The following is a 17,495-nucleotide window of genomic DNA, read 5'->3' as shown; positions in this document are numbered from 1 at the left end:
ACATCCCCAGTAGGGGGTGTGCAAGAGGCAGCTGGTTGATGTTTCTCTCTCATCGACATTTCTAGCTCTCTATCTCTCTCACTTCCTCTCTGTAAAAAATCAATAAAATATATTTAAAATAAATAAATAAATTTACACATAACATGGCAAAACCAGTTTTGCTCTGGATAGAGCGTCAGCCTGCGGACTCAAAGGTCCCAGGTTCGATTCCGGTCAGGATCATGTACCTTGGTTGCGGGCACATCCCTGGTAGGGGGTGTGCAGGAGGCAGCTGGTCGATGTTTCTCTCTCATTGATGTTTCTAGCTCTCTATCCCTCTCCTTTCCTCTGTAAAAAATCAATAAAATATATTTTAAAAATTTATACATAACAACCATCACTGTAGTCTTTGATCATCTTGGCTTAGCTTCTTTATTTCATTGGTGGCTGCAAAATGGCAGTTTTAAATTCTATTGTTTCTTTTATCTACCAGTTTTCTGAATGAATTGGTTCTACCATCATCTTCCAAAGGCGATGAAGAATTTTTTTTTATATCAGTATGAACTCATGGATTCTAAGGTGATTTACCTCTGGATATTGAAATTACTCATTTTTATACTCAAATTGTTCCATCTTTAGCTAGTAGGAGCCAGTTTGGCTCCTTACTCATTTTGACATAATCCTACTACAGTGGTCGGCAAACTCATTAGTCAACAGCCAAAAATCAACAGTACAATGATTGAAATATCTTTTGAGAACCAAATTTTTTAAACTTCTTCTAACACCACTTCTTCAAAATGGACTCGCCCAGGCCATAGTATTTTGTGGAAGAGCCACACTCAAGGGGCCAAAGAGCTGCATGTGGCTCACGAGCCGCAGTTTGCCGACCACTGTCCTAATATATTAAGATGGTATGACGAGATGTTCCAGACTTGCAAAAAGGTCTTCTGACTTAGCAAAGCAATTTAGGGAACCAGTGTGCTCTGTCTTGAACTTTAGGTTGCGGTTTAGAAGCATGTCCTCTATTTTATAAAATTACTATTTTACAAAATACAGAAATTGAGAGGATCTACAATGGCATAATAGCATATTAAAAAATGTTATTTATTTTTGCCCTGGCTGGTGTGGCTTGGTTGGTTGGAGCATTGTACAATACACCAAAAGTTTCATTTACTCGCTCTCAGCAGACCACCTTTCTTCTTCATGGAGAAACTTACTTACCTGCACCCATCCTTCCCTCCTGTTCCAATGGAGGAGATAGTTCTCTGTCTCAAGTTTCCCCCCTCTGGATCTCTTCCCCCACTTCTCAGAGATTAGCCTTTCTTCTGTATCTTAAACCTCTCCCAATAGGATCCTTCTCACTAGCTTTTAAATAAAATTAATTTATTGAAATCTAATGTTTATTTACACAAGCTATTACAAAAGTATTAACTGTGATTTCACTTGAAATGAGTAACTGATTGTATACCATAATATAAAAAAAACCTTGTCCTGGCCAGGTAGCTCAGTTGGAAAGAGCGTCGTCCTAATATGCCAAGGTTGCAGGTTCAATCCCTGGTCAGGGCACATACAAGAATCAATTTGGGGGGGGGGGGTGTAAATACTGAATTATTGAAGGAGCTCAGGATAATCTCCTTTTGTTATAGCTCCAAGAATACCCAGTATTGATGAAATACTAATGAGTGCATTGGGTCAAGTGAAGTTCATCAAAATATGACATTAAAATGATAAGAATGGGAAAGGAGCTTGGAATAAAACTATGTGAATATATGCCCAAAGTACTGATTTATTAAATTAATCGAAATATTCTCTTAAGATTCATACAAAATAGAAATTATCTATTCTATTAACCAAAGGACTTGTATGCATGCATATACCCTAACCAATGAACACAGACACCAGGGGGGTGAGGGCATGAGGGAGGGGATGTGGGGGATTAAAGGGGGGATAAGGACACATATGTAATACCTTAATTAATAAAGGAAAAACAAAACAAAACATGCCCTGGCCGGTTTGTCTCAGTGGTTGGAATGTCAGCATGCAGACCAAAGGGTCACGGGTTCAGGGCTACCAATGAATGTGTCTCTCACATCCATGCTTCTCTCTCTCTCCACCCCCCCTTTCCCATTCTCTCTAAAAATTAATGAGGAAATATCCTCAGATGAATAATTTTTTTTAAAGGGGGGGACAAATTTAACAGTGCAGATGTGTAGTTGTGCATAACAATTCCAATAGTTATCAGATCCTTATGTGAACAATCCCAGGTGCTGTGATGTTGGTGCATAGATTTCATTTCAGCCAAAGGAAGAGGATAATGTCAACTCTACCCCCCCCTACTCCCCCCTCCAAAAAAAAATCCCATGAAAATAAAATCAGTTTCGTGACAAGCTTGAAAGCAATTTTCTCATCAAAAATAAGTGCATGTGCCACCTGGTGGTGAGAAAGTCAAATGTGTATTCTGTCCTGTCGGCTGCATTTATTGTCATTAAACAACAATTCCATCATCTGCCAATGTTTGTCTCTCCAAACAAACAGCCAAAGCACAAGCACAGGTAGGGAAAGGTCATAATAAAAAGGAAGAAGTCATAATTATGGGGCATCCATGTTGGAATGTCCAGATGAGTCAAATCAGCCTCCTTTGCATTAATCCTAAATCCCCTTAATCCTCTGTCCTTTGGCTTTTCATGCACCTTCAAAGTGGGTGTAGAGGAGGGTACAGGGAGAGAATAAGTTAAAGAAGGAAAAGTTTGTTATTAAATGTACACTGTTGGGGGTGAGGGAGGTAGTCAGATGACTAATGATCAATGCATTGTCTCAGATACTACTGGACCTGCTTGAGAATTTATTGTAGCAAAACCATGGCAGCCTATTTAGAATATAATGTTCACCGATGGGGTCACATTGGTGATGGATCTTTCTGGCCTGACAGTCTGTCACGGGCTCCCATTTTGAAGTGCTTACTGCGCATCAGGAACTGTGCTCATCACTTTACATCTCATTTAATCCACAGAACTGTAGTTTCGTCCTCATTTTACAGATGAAGTGAACTTTGAGAAAAGTTACAAACCTGACCGACCATATACTTTTATAAATGTTGGACATGGAATTCACCACATGGCCATAAAGCCCAGGTTCCTTTTGACGTTGCTATATTTACCAATACCTTCATAGGTCTTTGAAATCTATTTCTATTTTCCACCCTCTTAAAATAAGTTTGAAAGCTGCACTCTCCACATCGACTTAGCACTAGTGACTGCTCTAAACTTGCTGTATTCTTTTTTTAGGAGACCTTCCCCTCTAACTGCTGACAAGGAGGGTCATCCTGTCTCAGAGAATATTCCTAGCTTCCCTGCTCTGTGGCTTTTCTCTGGAATGCACAGGCCTGCCCCTCATTGCACCCCTCCCCTTCCCATCCATCTTTCTTCATTCTCGGCCCTGGCTTTATGCTCCAGATGGCTTCCCTCCTCCAGGACCCAGGCCTACGTGAAAAAGACGCCCCCGAGCAGAGACCACATCACCCCCTTATGTTACCTTGTTTTCCACGCACCAGCTCTGTGCTGTCTCTCCCTTTTACTCTTTATCCAGCCTCAGATTTACCAGCTCTGCTTCCTCCCACCTCCCTAATCTACTGCCAATGCCTTTTATTTTAATGTATAAAATAAGCTGTCTGCCGTTCCCAGAGCCTCTCCCCCCCGCCCCCCCCCCCCAGCCTTTTCTCAATCTGCTGAGACTTTTTGCTTCCCAGCAATTATTGTCAATGTGGGTCAAATAAACTCAGAAAAATTCTCCACAGGTTCGAACATTTTTTTTTTTACACCACAAAAACCAACCCAAACCTCCTGCCCTGAGCAAGGACTTCCTCTGGGAGGAGAAGGCACTCTGAGGGGCCCCAGGTCTCTGCTGGAACCCCGCCCAAGCTGGGGGTTCAGGAAAGTTCATAACCTGGAACATCGGTGCTTGGCTCCCTTTAAAGACCCTGAAACCACGGCGCCCGCCCCAAGCCAGAGGCGAGCCGCCCGACACCAAGATGGCGTCCGCGGCGGCTGCCCGCTTCCAAGATGGCGGCGCGTTTGCGCCTGCGCATGCGCTCCCGGCCTGTCCGTCTCCGTCTTTCCTCCGGCGGGGAACACATCTCCCGTAGCCGAGCGCCGGTTGCCCTTCGGCCTGGGCGGTGGTCCGGGCCGCCGCCCCGCGCCATGAGGCTCCTCGGCTGGTGGCAGGTGCTGCTGTGGGTGCTGGGGCCTCCCGCCAGCGGCCAGGGAGGTGAGTGCGGGCTGGGCCGGGGCGGGGACGGGAGGCTGCGGCCTGCCCGGGCGACGGTCTTGCCGGCTCTTCTCTCCGCGTTGTCCCCCCTCTCCTCCCCCCACAGCCCCTCGGTGACCGGCTGCGGTCCGCGGTGGGAGGCCCGGCGGAGCGGGAGGCCGGGGAGCCCCGCCACGGTCAGCGCCCTCAGCGGAGGCTGTGGGCGGGGAGGGACCGTGCCCAGCGTTTACGGTCACTGAGGCTTTGTTATTGTGGCGGGCGCTTCGTTATTAATGCTAATAATGATCACGAACAGCCGGCATCTGAGCTGCCCTTCACAGGAGCCGGGGGTGTGCGCAGCCCTTTCGTCCTCCTCTCTCGCCGACCCTGGGAGCCGGGCGGCCCTCGCATCCTCCTTTCAGAGAGGCCGGGTGACTGCCGGTCTGCGCTTCTGGAAAACGGCAGTGCCGGGCTGACTTGCAAAGCCCACGCTTTGCTTTGCTCCCTGCTCGAGCGCTTTCCTAAGAAGGTCCGTGTGCTCTGGTGCCTGTGTGAGGGCAGATGGCAGACACAGGAGACCCCCGCAGGGTGGCCCGCTGCCGGCCCGGCGTGAGCTCAGGGCTCCCCGGTGGGGATGGTGGGAGGGCAGCGGCTCCCAGGATGGCTGGTCCCGGCGCGGAGGCCTTCCTCTCACTGCTTTCCCCCCCACTCCTTTATGCGGCTTCGCTTGTTCATTCCAAACAGGGACAGGCAGGTCTTTCCTTTCCCTGGGTGTCAAGGTCCTTGCTGATCAGGGACATGTCCCCTCTTGAAGACTGAGGAAGAAGGAATTACCATCAACGAAAGCTCTCACTACGTGCCTGGTGCTGTGCTTCAGGGCTCGATGGGCATCGTCTTGTTTCATCTTGAAATGCTTGTGAAGTACCGTAGATGCTGTCCTCACGGTGCTATAGACGAGTGAGCTGAGACTCAGCATCAATCTGACTTTCTCGAAAGTCGGCCAGAGTTGAGGAGGCACGATGGAAGCCCCGGTCTGCCTGATTGCACAGTCAAATCTCTGTCCTACCCTCTGTCACTACACTCAACCCTCAGCCTCAAAGAGGGGACAGCTGCGCTGGGTGTCTCGTATGTCTCCCAGATCGTTCTCGAGCCTTCTCCATCCTGCTCTGGACCTTGAGTAGCTGCCCTGCTACTATAGAGTAACAAAAAGGTCTCTCCCGCCTTTTGGCTCCCTTTGGGTTAGAATGGGGGGGGGAGAGAGGTCAGAGTATTGATTCTCTTAGCTCCCTCCCTCAGTGGTTGTCACAGGTTGGCTGTGTCCCTCCGCTTCTGGCCTCTTTTGTTGTTGTTAATCCTCATGTGAGAATATTTTCCCATTGATTCTTAGAGGCAATGAAGGGGGGGTGGGGAGAGACAGAGAGAAACACATTGATTGGTTGCCTTCCCACATGCGCCCTCACGGGCCAAGGATCAAGCCTGCAACTGATTACATGCCATTGACCGGAATCAAACCCTGGACCCTTCAGTCCGCAGGCTGATGCTCTACCACTGAGCCAAATCAGCTATGGCTCGCCTCTGGCTTTTTAAGACTGATCAGTGGTGCCGAAACCGGTTTGGCTCAGTGGTAGAGCGTCGGTCTGCGGACTGAAAGGTCCCAGGTTCGATTCTGGTCAAGGGCATGTACCTTGGTTGCGGGCACATCCCCAGTAGGGGGTGTGCAAGAGGCAGCTGGTCGATGATCTCTCATCGACGTTTCTAGCTCTCTATCTCTCTCCCTTCCTCTCTGTAAAAAATCAATAAAATATATTAAAAAAAAAAAGACTGATCAGTGGTAACTGGCTTGCCCTCTGCTGTTACTGGCCCTGGCGTACCTTTCATTGTTTTTGTTTTCTCTACACCAAGCCCACTTGTTGGTAGTCCCCTTTAAGTTCTCCTTGAATTGCCCAAATTGAATGTGCTTTCTGTTTCTTGGCTGATTCAGGGGACTGACTTGCATTTTTGCATTTAATGAGTCTACCTGCAGTCAGGGCCATATTCATGTAGACCCGAGGATAACACCAGCCATGGGTGCGTCATTGGTCATCATGGCCAGGCTGTGAATGGGGTGAGGACCTAGGAACCTTCACTAGCCTGTTTCTTTTCAGGATGGCTGAAAATCTCAGGCTTTTTATTTATATTATTTTCCCATTACAGTTTACATTCAATTATTTTGTACTAGAGGCCCGATGCATGAAATTTGTGCAAGGGGCTTAGCCTTCGCAGTCCGGCTTCATCCAGATGGTCTTTCTGCTGTTCGGTCTAATTAGCATATTAGCTCTTTATTATTATAGGATTAGTTTCAGGTGTACTGCATAGTGGTTAGATAAATTTATACCAAATTTGCAGAGTTCCCTGCCCAGGCACTGAGCCCCTTCTGTCAAGACCTATACACTGCTATATCTAACCTATATTGTCACCTCTTCCTTCTTACATACTTTCCCATCAGCTTTATACATCCTTAAGTTTCTCCAATGTCCTAAAAACCAAAATAGAAACCTCCCTTCGCCCCTTGCCTGCCCATAGCAACTACCCCTTATTTCTTGTCCGCTTTCATAGCTAGACTTTAAGAAAGAATTGTTTGTGTATATTTATCCATGTAGCTACTATTTCTGGTGCTCCTCATTCTTGTGTGTGGGTCCATATTTCCATTCAGTATCATTTTTCTTCTGCCTGAAGGAGTTCCTTTAAAATTCTTGTCATGCAGATCTGCTGGTGAGGGATTCTTTCATCTTTTGTATGCCTGAAAAAGTGTGAGTGTTAGGTACTATTGCCTCTAATACTTTTGGGTGGTTCTTTCTCTGGCTTTGGGTAGTTTAGTCACATGCATGTGCTGACCAGTAGTATACTTAAGGGGCCCCTCTGCAGATCTCCAGAATTCATGCTGTGAAGGTCTCCTATCTCCAGTGTTCTATCCTGCAAACTCTTACCTTCCTAGGTTTCCTGCTTTCTGCTCCATTTCCTCAACTCATTGAGTCTGCTGGGCTCTGCCTGTGTTCCCCCTCCCCGAGCCACAGTGGGTACTCCCTAGGCAGTAAGCTAGATCAGCCGCAGTGCTCTCCTCATTTGCTTCCTGTTTCTCAGGGGTCACTGTCCTTTTTTGCCTAATAACTGGTTTTCTGAAACAGCGGTTTCACATATTTGACTGTTCTTTGGGTTGCTTTAGGAGGGAGTGTGTATGTGGTCTTGTTACTCTATCTTAGCCAGAAAGCAGAATGTTTTTCATTTGCTGAATGAATGGGAAGGACAGCTTTTTTCTCTGTAGGAGAAATTTCATATTTGAGGAGAACTGTAACTCTTTGGGGCTCATTTTTTTGGAAGTCACATGTGACCGTGAGCATGCTGGCATGTTTAGTTGCAGAGGAAAGTGGTCACATATGGTCAGGGGAGGAGCAGCCGGACCCTGCTCTCCAGATGGGGACTGTGTACATGAGTGAAGAGGAGCCTTCACGTGGCCCAGTGGTCCTGGACACGTCAGCAGAAGAAGCCGATGCAGTGCTGGGGCTGGACAGCGAGGGCAACCACATGGTGATGCTGTCTGTGATTCCCGGGGAAGCCGATGACAAACGGAGCTCGGAGCCCAGCATCGGCACCTGTGCGGCTGGAAGGGAGGAAGACTCACCATGCCACCTCCCAGAGAGCCTCTTTTCTCTGGACAGCGACGGAGACACCTTCCCGGACAGAGAAGAGGTGGATTACCTGCAGCATTACACGGAGCCAGAAGCAGTGGAAACTGACCTGGCCCCCATCGAGGACTCCAATCACACGGACAGCCAGAAATTCCCCAAGGTCAGCTGTGAGGAGAGAAATGTTACTGGGCTGGAGAATTTCACCCTGAAAATTTTAAATATGTCCCAGGTAAGAAAAAATGACTTACATCTCTTTTTTATTTTAGTTTTATTTTTTGCACATCGATTTTTTTTTGATCCAAGACTCTATCAACTTTCAGATGGCAATCTTGATCAGATTGTAAGTAGGATAGTGTTCAGTGGCTGCATCAGTGAGAATGGATATAACTAGTGTCCACTATGCTTTTGGGCTACTTCAACGTAATCATCCTTGGAGTACTAGTCTCACCACCAGTCATCATGATATAAAACACAGTAGACATCAGAATCATAACAGAAGCCGCTTACAAAGTCTGAATTATAGCCTGGCCAGTCTGTCTCAGTGGTTGAGCATCTACTGTGAGCTGGGAGGTCAGGGTTCGATTCACGGACACATACCCAGGTTGCAGGCTTGATCCCCAGGAGGCAGCTAGCTGATCAATGTTTCTCTCTCATGGATATTTCTCTCTGTCTCTCCCTCTTCCTTCTCTCTCTCTTAAAAAAAAAAAAAAAATCTGAATTATAAAAAATAATCTGAATTGTTCAAATTGTAACTTAGCATGGTTTAGATTAGTGATGCCCCTTGGGAAAATGTTATATTGAGGAAAGTTTTTTCCTTCAAAGAATGTGAATCCATTGTTTAACCTTGAGTAACTGCTGAAACAATTGTCCCAAACCCAGCCATGTTTTTCCAGCTAGTTAGATAAATGGTGATTCCAAAGAAAATCCTGTGATAAAGCCTGATAGCTTTCTGTGGGATAGTTTCTGTAGGATGGCTTTATGTCAGATGGCAGCATGAATGCAGAGAAGTCTGAGCTCTGAAAGCTGTGATTATTGCTGCTGCTTTTTTTTTTTTTTTTTTTATCCTAACCTGAGGATATGTTCATTGATTTGAGAGAGAGAGAGAGAGGAAGTATTGGTGTGAGAGAGAAACACCAACCCATTGCCTCATCTGTGCCCTGAACGGGAATGGAACCTGCACCTAGGTAGTGCTCTGATTGGGAATGGAACTGGAAACCTTTTGGTGTGTGGGACGACACTCCAGCCAGCCAGAGCCAGGGCTGTGATGGCTTCTTTTTTCCTGTTTTTAGTCCTCACCTAAGGATATTTTTTCCCATTGATTTTTAGAGTGAGTGAAAGGGAAGGGGGAGAGACAGCACCGATATCGGAGTGATACATCAACTGGTTGCCTCTTGCATGTGCCCCAATCGGGGCCAGGGATCAAGCCTGCAACTAGAGTACATGCCCTTGACCGGAATCAAACCCACAACTCTTTAGTCTGCAGGCCAAAGCTCTAACCGTGAGCCAAACAGATAGGGCTTCTTTTAAATGAGGGCATGTATGGTATGTTGCACACACATAGCCCCTCCAAGTGCAGGGTCAGTGCTGGCCTCAGACCCTCCCCATGCCTGAGCTCTGTGGGACTTGTCTCAGGTGCCACACACACCACCAGGAGGGAGCAGTTTATTAAACAGTCTGAGTTAGGGCGGTGGCAGGGATGGTGCACTTTTGACTTGAACTAACCTTTGACCAAATACGTTGATACAGCTGCTCAGTACAGACTGGGATCTGCTGGGATGATAGTTTGGGTCTGAGACCGCAGTGCTTTTAATAATGCCATTAGATTGTGCGAGATGCCCAATCAAAGGTTGGGACAGTGGCCTATCCCCTGTGAGTACCTAGTATTTGGCTACATTATGAAAATTGCTCTATAGTAATGTTGAGAAAGCTTAAAGGAAAGTGTGTAACTTGTTATTTGATAGTACTTTTCTGCTGATTGATGAATGCATGATTCAAAATCCAAAAGGTTTTACGGAGATATATTACAATTTTCCTCCTCCCCGTCCCCGTACTTGGGTATTCTCCCAGAAAAATGCACATTTACTGCTGACGGTAACACTTGTTTCTTTTCCCGTAGGACCTTATGGATTTCCTCAACCCCAACGGCAGTGACTGCACGCTAGTCCTGTTTTATACCCCGTGGTGCCGGTTTTCTGCCAGCTTGGCCCCTCACTTTAATTCTCTGCCCCGGGCATTTCCAGCTCTTCATTTCTTGGCCCTGGACGCATCTCAGCATAGCAGGTATCTTCCCTTCGTGGGGTTTCCATTTCTGTCTCAGGGACGACTGGTGGCAGTTGTTTGGAGGGGGTAGTTAAGTGAAATGCAGAGGAGATAGCATGAGCTTTTTAGAGGGACTGAAGGAAGGAAAGGCAAGTGGGAGTGAGGAGTGAGGGATTGGACTGACTGAGGAACTTGATGGCTCACTTTATGGAGGTCCCTTTTGAGGAAGGAGAACAGCTCTGTGAGGCGGCAGTGCAAGGGCCGGAGGGCTTCCTAGCATCCTGGCCAGAATGAATTAGCAAAATCAGTCACAAGTATGATCTTCCTCTGTGACTTTCATCCACAGTTTAGGTCCCCACCTTGACAGCCTAACTCTCGGCACCCCCATTTTGTGTCTACTTAGGATTTTTTGTCCTTTTTCTTCTTTCTTACGTTTATTTTTGCCTGAATATGTCTTAGTAGACATTCAATAATTAGCTTTTTAAAATAACATTTACCATTGTTTTATTTTTTCATCTTGTTTAGTGGGTGTCTTTTTTAAATCTTCAATAAGATAAGTTACCGAGAACATTGTTCAGATAGTATATACATCCCCTATGCTGTGACTATGCGTGGGTTATAAACTGCATGCTCCTCATCCTCTAAATCAGCGTTTTTCAACCGCTGTTCCGCGGCACATTAGTGTGCCGTGAGATGTTGCCTGGTGTGCCGTAGGTGCAGACAAGACAAGAATTTTATAATTTTTCACTATTTTGTTTACTTAATATTTCATAATAAAGTAATTATAAAATACTTTCTTTGTGTTTATTTGATTCCTATTCAAGAGAATTACTTTATATATAGTCAATATAGGCACAGAGTTACATTTTTTAACATTTTCTAATGGTGGTGTGTCTCGTGATTTTTTTCATGAAACAAGTGTGCCTTTGCCCAAAAAAGGTTGAAAAACACTGCTCTAAATCACATGTTCCTTAGCAGGTCACAAGGAAGTGTTGTATGTGAAAGGATTTGGCAAAGCTGGATGAAGGTCAAGTTGGTGTGAAATTGAAGTTGAATAAAACTTGGTTAATTTGTGTTCCATTGATTTTTGGTGTAGGTAACTGCCAGTGTTTACCTTAAACTGACTATGAAGAAAGAAATTGTCTAACAAATTAGTAATTCTCACAAGGGCTTCAGGGAAATATCTAAGTGGCCTAGCCTAGGAGAACAGATTGACAGGAAGGACAGTCCAGGTCAACATCCAGCTTTGACCGGGCCCTCCACTGCCTCCAGGCTGGCAGGGCTGGCTCTAGCACCTGTCAGTACTGTGATCCCTAACTCCCCCTTCCCTCTCCGCACCCCCTTCCCTGCAGGCTTTTGTCATCTGCTTTGTTCCTTCATTTCCATGCATCCTTCTCAAGAATAAAAGATACTTGTTATTATATGGCAGTGTGGGACGTGCGTTTATCTCATATATTAATATTTAAGTTAAAGCATGTTTACAAAAGAAAAAAATCCTGATTATCCAATATTACTAAAGGGAAAAACTGAAGTTTAAAGAGGTGTAATAGTTTGCAGGTTACACAGATTACTTGGTTCACTAACAGAACTGAGCCTTGAACCCAGAATGTTTTGATTCGGAGCTCTTACCATTACTTTGTGTCAGTGTTTTTCAACCTTTTTTGGGCAAAGGCACACTTGTTTCATGAAAAAAATCACGAGGCACACCACCATTAGAAAATGTTAAAAAATTTAACTCTGTGCCTATATTGACTATATATAAAGTAATTCTCTTGAATAGGAATCAAATAAACACAAAGAAAGTATTTTATAATTACTTTATTATGAAATATTAAGTAAACAAAATAGTGAAAAATTATAAAATTCTTGTCTTGTCTGCACCTACGGCACACATCACTAGTGTGCCGCGGAACAGCGGTTGAAAAACGCTGCTTTGTATTATGAAAAGGTAAAACAAAACCACTCAGGTCATGTTACTTCCCAAGCATCTTGCCCTAATTGTGAACTTCCTGGTGTGTTTGTTAGATCATAGATTCCTTTGTGCCAACTTTCCCAAACTAATTGCTTACAGGAAGTTGAATCCTTTATGAGAGATGGAGGTGGGCATTCTGGAGAGTGTGAATTGACAAGTAAATTGACAATGTGTTTTTGTCCGTGAGTTAGAATCTTTGACCTGGCAGTTAGGAACTTACATAGAGGAGTAATTGTGTCACGTGTAGTTCCATATTGTAATAGAAAGCACCTCAGCAGAACAGAAATGCCTCCAACTGTGACACATAAGGAAGGTGGGCAGAACAACTACGACGTCTGGAGTTTGAGTATCAGAAACCTCCATACAAGACCGATCCTATCTCATTTATTGCCATCCATTCTCATAACTGTGTGAGAAAGCCCATGTTAATCAGGTTTCTGTCCTTTTCTTGTAGCCTTTCGACCAGGTTTGGCACTGTAGCTGTTCCTAACATCTTGTTATTTCAAGGAGCTAAACCAATGGCTAGATTTAATCATACAGACAGAACATTGGAAACACTGAAAATCTTCATTTTTAACCAGACAGGTATGTAGGAGTAATAAGCTGTAGAAGATTTTTTTATTGCTGGGGGTATGTGCTTTCTGTGGGTTCTGATCTGCTATCATCCTTAAGTGAAGGATTCAAGATTGCTTTGAGATGTAAAAATTCTAATAAACTTGTATGTGCCTATTAAACGTCTCTCAATCAGTAATAAGCATAACATGAATAGGTAATTTTAATATGATTAAAGTTTTTTTTTTGTTTTTTTTTAAGGACAATCCTAGCTGGTTTGGCTCATTGGATAGAATGTTGGCCTGTGTCCAAGCTGCTTAAGGATAATGGGTGCAACCCATAGCAGCCTCAATAAAAGGGATAGCAAGGCCAGAGCCTAGAGAGTCTTCCCACTAGAGTAGGGGTGTCGAACTCAATCAGAGAAGGGGCCAAAATCTAAAATCCAGCCTAAATCGCGGGCCGAATGGTTTACTGAACAGTCATAAACTGACAATGTCATAAACTGACAGCGGAGTGCAGTGATGACAGCGCGGTGCGGGCCACATTGCAAGGCCTGGCGGGCTGGATTTGGCCCGCGGGCCTTGTGTTTGACATATGTGCACTAGAGGTTGACTCCCGCCTGGCCCCCCATTTGTCCCAAATTAACTCTTTATTTATTTATTTTTAATATATATATTTTATTGATTTTTTACAGAGAGGAAGAGAGAGGAATAGAGAGTTAGAAACATCGATGAGAGAGAAGCATCGACCAGCTGCCTCTTGCACACTCCCTACCGGGAATGTGCCCGCAACTAATGTACATGCCCTTGACTGGAATCGAACCTGGGACCTTTCAGTCTGCAGACCGACGCTCTACCACTGAGCCAAACCGGCTTCGGCCCAAATTAACTCTTTAAAAAAAAAAAAAAAAAAAAAAGGAATGTTGGCCTGTGGACTGAAGGGTCCAGGGTTCATTTCTGGTCAAGGTCATATGCTCATGTTGCAGGATCAATCCCCAGTAGGGGGCGTGTAGGAAGCAGCTATCAATGATTCTCATTGATATTTCTATCTCTCTCCCCCTCTCCCTTCCTCTCTGAAATCAATAAAAATATACTTAAAAAAAAAAAATAAAAAAGGACTTTATTGAGATAGAATTCACATATCATACATCTGTAGATACCTCTTTAAATCCATTTTTCATTTGAGTGTAATATTTACACAAAAATATGCATCAGTCAGTAGTGAACTGGGTGGTGAATTTTCACAAAGTGAACACCGTGGGTAACAATACTCCGATCCAGAAAGAGAATAGTACCAGCCCCGCTTTAGCACTGTTGCTCCTGCCCTCTTCAGGGATGACCACCATTTTGACTCTGAGCACCACAGACTACTGTTACCTGTTGTTGAACTTTATATTAATGGAGATAGAGACTAGATTGTATCTGGCTCATTTCACTCACTTAAAAAATTTAAAAAAAAAATTGATTTCAGAGAGTAAGAGAGATTGAAATATCGATGAGGATCATTGATCAGCTGCCTCCTGTGTGCCCCTACTGGGGATTGAGCCTGCAACCCAGGCATGTGCCCTTGACCAGAATCCAACCCGGGACCTTTAAGTCTGCTCAGGCTGATGCTCTATCCACTGAGGAAAACCGGCTAAGGCTTCACTCTTATATCTATGGGATTCATCTGCACTGTTGTGTATGTTTATGTTTTTTGTACTGTATAGTATTCCACTTATTAATCCATTTGCAGATCTTAATATTTGCCAAACCAGATGGCCTTGTACATGGAAGAAATTTCCTTCATTGGAAAAGTCTATTCCTCAAAAGCTTTTAACATCTCAATAATAAGCATCCATCTCCTTCTTGAAGTATATTCCCTGAAAATAAATACAAATTATAACATACCTTCCTTACATATTAAGTTGTATGTAATTACTTATATCTAACAATAAATAACAAAGGGCTTGGTGACCTCATAGGAGAAGAAGGCTTGTTACCAGGTGGTTAGCTATTTCAAGTCTTGTCATTCAGATTGATATGGAGAAAGGGAGCTATTTTATTCAGTGCTCCCAGAAAACCCAGGATACCAATGAAATCTGTAATCACCGATTCCAGTTGTTATCTGTGCCAACAATTCTTTTAGTAAATTTATTTAGAAGCAGTTTGTATTTTGCATTACTTGTTTTTTTTAAATTATTGATTTTTTACAGAGAGGAATGGAGAGGGATAGAGTTAGGAACATTGATAAGAGAGAAACATCAATCAGCTGCCTCCTGCACCCCCCACCCCCACTGGGGATGTGCCCACAACCAAGGTACATGCCCTTGACTGGAATCGAACCTGGGACCTTTCAGTCTGCAGGCTGACACTCTATCCACTGAGGCAAACCGGTTTCGGCAACATTACTTAACTTGTGAAAACCTTCTTTAGACTCCTGAGAGTAGCTTTACTAGTTATTTGTTGGACTTTGGTTTCAAAAGACAACTCTTACAACGCCCTGATGAGCTCACAGAAATTCTAGTGTTTTAGCTTGGAACAGCGGCATGGGTTTCTGTTCCTTTGATGTGGTGGGGAGAAAGGCAACTTACAAATTACACCGACGATGAAACCCATCCCAGATATAGTACCAGTGGTATTTAAGACTGCATGTCATTTTGCATGTCATGCAAAATATTTCAGAAAGATCTGTAGCGGGTGTGTTTTCTATCTGATTTCAAATAATTGTTCTCTCTTGCAGGTATAGAAGCCAAGAAAAATGTGGTGGTAACTCAAGCCGACCAAATAGGCCCTCTTCCCAGCACTTTGATAAAAAGCGTGGACTGGTTGCTTGTATTTTCCTTATTCTTTTTAATTAGTTTTATTATGTATGCTACTATTCGAACTGAGAGCATTCGGTGGCTAATTCCAGGACAAGAGCAGGAACATGTGGAGTAGAGATGGACTGAAGGAAGTTGGAAAGAGGAATTTCAATCCTTCATTTCAGAAATTAATGCTGCAATTTCATACATCTTCTCCAATGAAGAGTTGATTTACAACTTCAAAGAATCATGCATTTGTTAAACTGTTGAATGTGTAAAAAAAAAAAAAAAAAAAAGTATAAACTGGTGTTTTAACTAGTATTGCAATAAGCAAACGTAAAAATATTCAGTAGAATTCACCATTCTTGTTTTTCTATTTGAACATAATCCATTTTTTAAGGGAATAATCCATTTGAAATGTGAAGATGTATTTTGGTGGAATAATGAGTAGAATGATATTTCTGCTTACTCTATGGAAGGCAGAAATAGGACTTTAAAAAGGTTGGTTTTCTGTTCATTTGCAGTTTCTCTATCTGACTTTAAGCAGGAAAGTATTGTTACAGAAAGAATAAACTAGAATTGATAAGTATGACTTTATAAGTAGCAATTAATGGGAAAATAAGAGTCAAATATCCTGTTTGTGACCTCTAATTTCACTAAAAGAATTTTAAGTGGCTTAAGTTTTTTTCTGGGTAAGGCAGCTATCAGGAGGAAGTCAATGATATTATCATAACTGAATCTTCTTTAGTGACAGTTCTGTGCTAAAGCATTAACTTAATTTTAGTCATAGTTATCTAACCAGCATGCATTATTTGAATCTTAAAATGTTAGCACTGTGCTAGGTTTAGTGATAGCCAAAAGAAATATAAAACACTATTCTGGCCCACAAGTTTAATCTAGTCTAGTTTTAGGACACATATAGAAAACAGATAACATGTCTTTTATACAAACTTTTTGAAAAGCTGTTTTTAAAAGGTTCCTTAAATTCAGATATGACAATTGATAACATGATGATACATTACTTTTATACTGATTGTATTTTATTTACTTATTTAAAAATATTTTTATTGATTTTAGAGAGGAAGGGAGAAGCAGAAACATCAATGATGAGAAGGAATCATTGATTGCTGCCTCATGCACACCCCACACTGGGGATCAAGCTAGCAACCCGGGCATGTGCCCTGACTGGGAATTAAACCCTGACCTCCTGGTTCATAGGATGATGATCAACCACCGAGCCACACCAGCCTGTCAATTACTTGTGTTTTAGAGAGTTCATTTTATAAGGCACCCTAAATTTTATGGAAATAGAAACTTCTAGATGAATCTTCTCACATTATATAGGATATTTTAAACTTTATGTAATGTTGTGGACAGCTATGGCTGGGCTAGTCACCGGCAGGAGGGAACTGTGGCTCAGAATAGTACCATTATTATTTCCACTTTACAAGTGAGCAAACGCAGACACAGAGGTTTAAAAACTCACCCAGGTCACACACATAGTAAGTTGATGAAGCTGGGATTTGAACTTTCATATGTATGTATCTACACTTAAAATATAGGAGAAAAACCTCTAATAATTCCATTTCTTATAATAACCAATACTTGAATATCATTGTGTGTGTGCCAGGTACTGTTTTACATATAGTTTCATTAATCTTGGATTTCTGTTCCTTTGATGTGGTAGGGAGAAAGGCAGGTTACAAAGGCAAGTACAATAGCCTTATGAGATTGGCACACTATTTAGTGTCCTCATTTTACAGAAGAGAAAATGAGGTCCTAAGTAACTTGGCTCTTGGTCATGTAGCTCCCAGCTATAGACTTAACTGTATGTGGGACGCAGCTTCAGACTTAATCATATGTGGAATGGCACCCTGCCCCACCTCTGTGTCATGGCCTAAGCGATCATGGCATGTATTTCCCTCCAGTCTTCCTGTTACGTGTTTCCCATACCTAGTCATAATATAGCTAAAATGTAGTACATGCAGGAGACAGCTGATCAGTGATAATCTCTCATCACTGATGTTTCTCCCTCTCTCTTCCT

At 43.4% G+C, this 17,495-nt stretch overlaps 1 protein-coding gene across 1 annotated transcript; it reads left to right on the top strand.

Moving 5' to 3' along the window:
- Positions 1-4,006: 4,006 nt before the first annotated feature.
- On the top strand, positions 4,007-16,040 carry TXNDC15 (thioredoxin domain containing 15; the record flags this gene model as incomplete). Its single annotated transcript, XM_084886678.1, is given in 6 exon segments — positions 4,007-4,057; positions 4,059-4,242; positions 7,613-8,115; positions 10,003-10,166; positions 12,572-12,702; positions 15,391-16,040. Coding segments are annotated over 6 exon segments (1,230 nt in total). The 3' UTR covers positions 15,588-16,040.
- Positions 16,041-17,495: the final 1,455 nt, after the last annotated feature.

The sequence above is a fragment of the Pipistrellus hanaki genome (genome assembly GCF_964339955.1).
Source record: "Pipistrellus hanaki genome assembly, chromosome: 5".
Classification (NCBI taxonomy): domain Eukaryota; kingdom Metazoa; phylum Chordata; class Mammalia; order Chiroptera; family Vespertilionidae; genus Pipistrellus; species Pipistrellus hanaki.
This window is presented reverse-complemented; position numbering and strand designations above follow the sequence as displayed.